Here is a 6,145-nt window from a genome sequence, read left to right on the forward strand (position 1 = left end):
AGATTTTTTTATTTTAATTTTCCGCTTCGTGAAAATACACTCACATATCCCTGAATAGCCTCTTACAGCTTTCACTTTTCAACTCTTGCTGCATCTTATTTCAACGTTTCCGTGGTAACTTCCTACGCATCAGTCTGATAATCGTCTTGCAGCTGATAAATTTTAGGCATGGAGGGAGGGGAGGCGTAAATGACCGCGAGAGGGAGTCCGGGAGAGAGAGCGTCATAAGAAAATCCTTGGTCAAACTTGGACAAATCCTCACGCAACGTGACATCCTATAGGGTGGACACTCGTGGGGCAGCGCGTGTGAAAATGACGGAAATGTGACATTTTGGCGCACAGCTCAGCTCTCTCGGAGATGATGTTTGCACTTTGTGCACCAGTGGAAGTTGTTGAAAACTGCCGAGTGCCGAATGTGATCATCGCCTCACCTGTTGTGCTTGGAAATTAGCTGCGGCTCGCGCGTCCCTCCTACTTCGCACCCATGAACTTTTCGGAACGCCGCGCGCTGCCTCATCCTTTACGCAGACAATGAGGATGAGCCGCCGATCCAGGACCCTTCTGTCGCTTAGCTTGAACTTCTTCGCGCTGTTTTTCTCCATAACCGCGTTTATAACTACTTACTGGTGCGTCGGGACGCAGAGAGTGCCCAAGCCAAAGTGCAGCAAGCTGCGGACGCACCAGTGTATAGACTACGGGGTGAACGAAACGGACCCCAACAAAGTGGTGTACAGCTGGGAGACAGGCGACGACAGGTTCCTGTTCCGTCAGTTCCACACTGGAATCTGGATCTCATGCGAGGAAAATATTCACGATGAAAGTAAGGTGTGTGTGTGTGTGTGTGTAGTGCGTGAATGTTTTTTATTAGTTAACACAGCAGCTGGAATGATTACATACTACTTTGGTTCTTTTTCCTAACTTAAGAGAAACACATAACTATTCATGTAACACAACGATAATCTCGGCAATAAAAGCTTCTGTAAGTGAAGAAAAATGGCACATGCGCCAATTCATGATTACGAAGGAATGGCTTTGAAATCAGTGTAAAGACTTTAACCATTTGGAGCTATTTTTTCTTATTATTTATAATCTTTTTTTAATCTTTAGTTTTAATTGTTTATAATTGTCATCAAACTTGACAACACCTGAGCTGATGTAAGCATTAACGAACAACCATTCAACATTTAAAATAGCCAAAGAAAAAAAAAAAAAAAAAAAAAAAAACAGCAAATAGTAATTTTTATAAACTTGTCATTTTAATCTCCTCCTTTGTCAAAATACAACACTTAGTTAAAATGGAGATTGGCTGCTCCTTCAGAGATTTTCTTTCCTTATTTTTTTAATGGCTTTCCATTTGTGTCATTATGCCTTAGAAAAGTAAGCAGCAGCACTTGAGTCTGAAATCATTTAATTCACTTTTTCATCATTATTTATTTTTTAAGGGAGACAAAATAGCACTTAGATCCCCAGCTGGCCGGCTGCCTGGGACTTGAATGGTGTGTTGCTTGAGTTACTCACTAAGTCTGACCATTATGGAGTATTGTAAATTAATAACAGAGGGCTCAAGAGGGTGGATTATACGTGTGTCAGAGGAGTGATCATGACCATGAAAAGTTCAGGGACAAAAGGTGTGATCAGCCCAGATTAGTCCTCTCTCTGTTTAGTTTATTACAGCTGGATAAGGAATTACTGAAGCATCTGTCTGTCAGCTCTGTAATACGCCATGACAACCTGTGCTGATAATCTGTGTTTTTGTGATGTACTAGAAACAAACCACAAATTCAAAATATCCAAGAAGCAATTGCAATAACACATTTTTATCTCATCAAGTGACTGTGGGATGGTGAGGAGGAAGGGGGTGCTGAGACAGCTTGAGTTAATAAGGATTACGTAACAGAGGCCTTGATGAGTTTTTCCTCAAAACAGCTGTTGCCACCCTCCTTCTACCTGATTAAAGCGTTCCACTTGCAACAAATCCAGTGGCATGCTCTGGTCAACAGATGGAAAACATCATGTCTGCAGGAATCCTTAGTGTCAATGGTTATTTTGTATCCTGTTTGTCACAGACTGTCATTATGCCACAGTTTTTGAACCTACCTGTGTTTTTAAAGTCCATATATATATATATATATATATATATATATGATCAGTAATAAATAATAAATCATGACAGCATGTCATCTTCTGCTGTGTTTCTAGGTGAGAGATGTCGAAGTTTTATTGATTTAGCCCCTGCATCAGAAAAAGGTGAGTGCTATCTGCGTTACCTTGGTTATCACAACTCTTTAAGCCCTCTAATTCTTACCCTATTTTCATTCACTGAGCTGTACTTCCCCATGTTTGTGAATATTTCTGCATCACTGTAACATCTTGGTCCGTTCTGATCTAATCAGCAACTGTCAGTTCAAGAATGTTTTAATGTGAAATCATGAAGGAGGGCTCACACATTCAGTTTAAAGTTTCACAGATGTTTAGCTGCGATGACACTTTCACTTGAGAAATGCTTAGTTCCTGTCAATCTGTCAAGAAAAGCAAAAAATCGAGAAGCGGAGTGAAGAGGAGTTGAAATGTCTGATCATCATGTGCAGCCAGATTATATTCCACTAGATTAATTGGAAGGCTGAATAAAGCTTTCTGTAAACCGGAAAGCTTTGACATCAGTTCAAGTAGCACTTCATATGAGATCGTCATGTTACTTTCACCCCACATTAAGTCTGACTAACCAGTGAGATTGAGATGTTAGGTGACAATAAATCAAAATCTTCCCTTTGATAAAGAATCTCCATCTTAATTTATGTTATTGTGCATTTCTTGTTTGCTTTTTGGGCATTTTTCAGGGATGCTGTGGTTGTCACTTGTTTCTGAGATGTTGTACATTATTCTGCTGGTGGTTGGCTTCAGTCTCATGTGTTTGGAGCTAGTGCACTCCAGCAATGTCATTGATGGACTCAAACTCAATGCCTTTGCTGCCATCTTTACAGTACTTTCAGGTATGTGCTTGATTCTATTTTTCACTAACTTTAATGCTTTTGTGACATTTCCTGCAGTGTACTGTATTCAAGTATTTGCTTCTGGTTTCTAAGATTGTCATTTATCTTTGTAAGCCAGCTTTTGAAATACAACATAACAAACATATCCTGGTTAATCTGTTAATAAGGAGGGAGCTGTTGTTCTTGAACCAGAGAAACATCCCTCTGGTTTCCTTGTAATGATCAGAAGTAAATCTGAACTCAATTCAAAATCTAAAAAAGAAACAGAAGCCTTGAGAAGAAAGCAGAGGGTCAGCTGAATATGTTTTTCACTTCTTTTCCCAAAATAACAGTTTGTAAATGAACCTTAGTAAATTACATGGATGGGGATTTAAGGTTATCTATACCTGGATAACATCACTGTTTTTACTTAGGATATTCATATTTCCATACCCATGGAAAGGGTTGATTCTGCACTCGAAAGAAATCATCGAAGTATTTTTTTAATACTGTTCTTCTTTTCTGTTTGTACACTGAATCAATCAGAAAAGCTTACTAACAATATACTGTGCATATGATTTCAGGTCTTCTTGGCATGGTGGCTCATGTCATGTACACACAGGTTTTCCAGGTCACCGTCAGCCTTGGCCCACCAGATTGGAGGCCCTACAACTGGGACTATGGCTGGTCGTTCTGGTAAGACTCTGCAAACATCCACCTCAATACAGATAATTTTATACGCTGTGTTATTTATAGTGTTACATAGATAGAGTTAAGTCAAATCGTTCTTTAAGAAACAAGATGAAGAAGTCCACTCTGCATGTCTGTGCTGCCTCACACTGTCAGCAGAAGCGCTGATCTCACCTCTCTTCAGCATCACTGTCTGTAATGAAAAAAGCCCAAAGCTCTCGTGTTATGGTAGGATTAGGCTTTGGTGTCCAAAGCCCCAGTGCGGGTGTGATTAGAATTGCATAAGGGAATAATATTTTACTCCTTTACAATGTGCACAGTATGCTGAAAATTCATTTTGGAGGCTAAACAATTCTTGACCTTCTGTGGGAATTATCCAGTCTGCATGAAAACAACATGGGATGATGATTTGATTGTCTGACCTCACATGCGAACCAGCCTGTTTGAGGAGACCAGGGGGACTTAAAGTGATTGGCACTAATCTTACCAAATACAGTGTCACGGTATTGAGGGTAAAACGTCAGAATGCCTCACCACACTGAAGCGCACCATTAGGTTTTCACTTTTTTTGTTAGTTTTTTTTTTCAGCTACCACATCTGTTTATTAAAATATGAATTCTCTTGCTGTTTTATATCAGCATGGCCTGGGCTTCCTTCACCTGCTGTATGGGTGCATCTGTCACCACCCTCAACTCCTATACAAAGACCGTCATTGAGTTCAGACACAAACGCAAGACCTTCGAGCAAAGCATCAGGGAGGAGGACGCACGGGAGGCATTCGGATATTTCCGGGAGCACTCTGTGCACTCAATCTCCAAATCTGTGGATTATTACTCTAGTCAGACCATAAAAAGTGGCAGGAAAACTCCTATACCAGGTGACTCGCTGGACTTCAGTGACATTGCAAATTCTTTGGGGGAAGAGCAGTGCTGAGTGAGAAAGGACAGTAGGTGGCAGCATTTCTCTTAATGTGGCATCTCATTGGACTGACGCATAGTTGTCTTTGGTAAGTTTTCACTGTGGGACAAACACCTACAAAGATAACAGGCCGCGGTGTTAGCCCTGTCTGACACATTTAAGTACTGCCTTAATGAAAACCCATCATGAAAGTTTAAGTCATAGAAGTTTAAAGTTGGAAAATTGCAGCTAAAAGTGGACATGAAGGTGTTTTTTCTTTTGTGCAGCTTACCACGATGTAGATTTAAAATGTAATGTTAAGTGTATCTATACTGTTTCAAAAGAATGAGTGTCTCTTTAATGCTTCTAGCCTTATTAGACATGTTCAGTCAGAAAATCTAACTGGGTTTTCATTCTTGCGAATCAAAGCCATAAATGTATACTGCAAATGATGTGCCTGTTTACAGTATTTATGGTACTATTTATTGTAAAATAGATGTAAAGTTTGTACACAGCATGATTGTTGGTAATAATGTATCATTTTTCTTTTGAATGTTCACCTTGGCTAAGTTTGATGGTGTCATAAAGGTCAAACGATCATTTGCAAAACACTTTTGATGGACTAGAATTTTTTTTTTTTTTTAAACTGGAAAGAAATTTACCGCAGAGAACAAAATTCCCATAAACACTATGGTAAATGGCCTGTATTTGTATAGCGCTTTTCTAGTCCCTAAGGACCCCAAAGCGCTTTACACAACCTGTCATCCACCCATTCACACACTGGTGATGGCAAGCTACATTGTAGCCACAGCCACCCTGGGGTGCACTGACAGAGGCGAGGCTGCTGGGCACTGGCGCCACCAGGCCCTCTGACCACCACCAGTAGGCAATGGGTGAAGTGTCTTGCCCAAGGACACAACGACCGAGACTGTCCAAGCCGGGGCTCGAACCAGCAACCTTTGGACTACAAGGCGAACTCCCAACTCTCCAACACTCCAATAGTGCTAAACACTAGCACTATTGGAGTAATCACAGTCAGTACACCACATTTCTAACAGTGTAAGTCATTTTCATTTGATGATTCTGCTTTAACTGGAGAAAAGTAGAAACTTCATGACGGTAAAAAGGCTCTGCGGAGTGTTTCAAGCAAGTATGATGACTATTAAAGTTCCCCATTTCAAAATTGTGTTTTGATTGACTGTTACTTTCTCACCACAAAACACATCTGGTGTTTTTAGTATGATACAAATATAGAACACACAGTTTATTAAACCTTTTCAGTTACATTTTTGAACTGTAAAAATAGTACAAAGTTGATTTCAGTATTTTTTAGTGAAGCTTTTTTTTTTTTTTTTGCACAAATAAAAGAAATAATATTCAACCTAGTATTTTTTTTCCTGTTTCTGGAGAGTGTTCTAAAAATGTCCAGAACAAGAGCTGTCGTTTGGGGGGGGGGGGAAAAAATCAACTGTAGCAATGTATGCATAGTTCCTGAAGAGGGCAGTGTTGTCTTTATCAGCCACTTGGGAAAATTACATTTCACTCCAGTAACAACTGTAACAAATTTTGCAGGGGCATTTTTTTTTTAA

General features: G+C 39.9%; 1 protein-coding gene across 1 annotated transcript; it reads left to right on the top strand.

Annotated features, from left to right (window-relative positions):
* Nucleotides 1-206: 206 nt before the first annotated feature.
* Nucleotides 207-5,176, top strand: LOC101466372 (germ cell-specific gene 1-like protein). The gene is made up of 5 exons (XM_004538936.2): nt 207-820; nt 2,200-2,247; nt 2,838-2,990; nt 3,554-3,665; nt 4,298-5,176. Exons 1-5 carry the CDS (start codon nt 532-534, stop codon nt 4,590-4,592), a joined length of 897 nt encoding a protein of 298 aa, XP_004538993.2. The 5' UTR covers nt 207-531; the 3' UTR covers nt 4,593-5,176.
* Nucleotides 5,177-6,145: the final 969 nt, after the last annotated feature.

The sequence above is a fragment of the Maylandia zebra genome, linkage group LG6 (assembly GCF_041146795.1).
Source record: "Maylandia zebra isolate NMK-2024a linkage group LG6, Mzebra_GT3a, whole genome shotgun sequence".
Classification (NCBI taxonomy): Eukaryota; Metazoa; Chordata; class Actinopteri; order Cichliformes; family Cichlidae; genus Maylandia; species Maylandia zebra.

Excerpts from the sequence above, each read along its gene's own strand:
- LOC101466372 (XM_004538936.2), top strand. The coding sequence starts at position 532 with ATGAGGATGAGCCGCCGATCCAGGACCCTTCTGTCGCTTAGCTTGAAC. Across the intron at positions 2,248-2,837 it reads AGCCCCTGCATCAGAAAAAG|GGATGCTGTGGTTGTCACTT; the intron begins GTGAGTGCTATC and ends GGCATTTTTCAG. Across the intron at positions 3,666-4,297 it reads GACTATGGCTGGTCGTTCTG|CATGGCCTGGGCTTCCTTCA; the intron begins GTAAGACTCTGC and ends GTTTTATATCAG.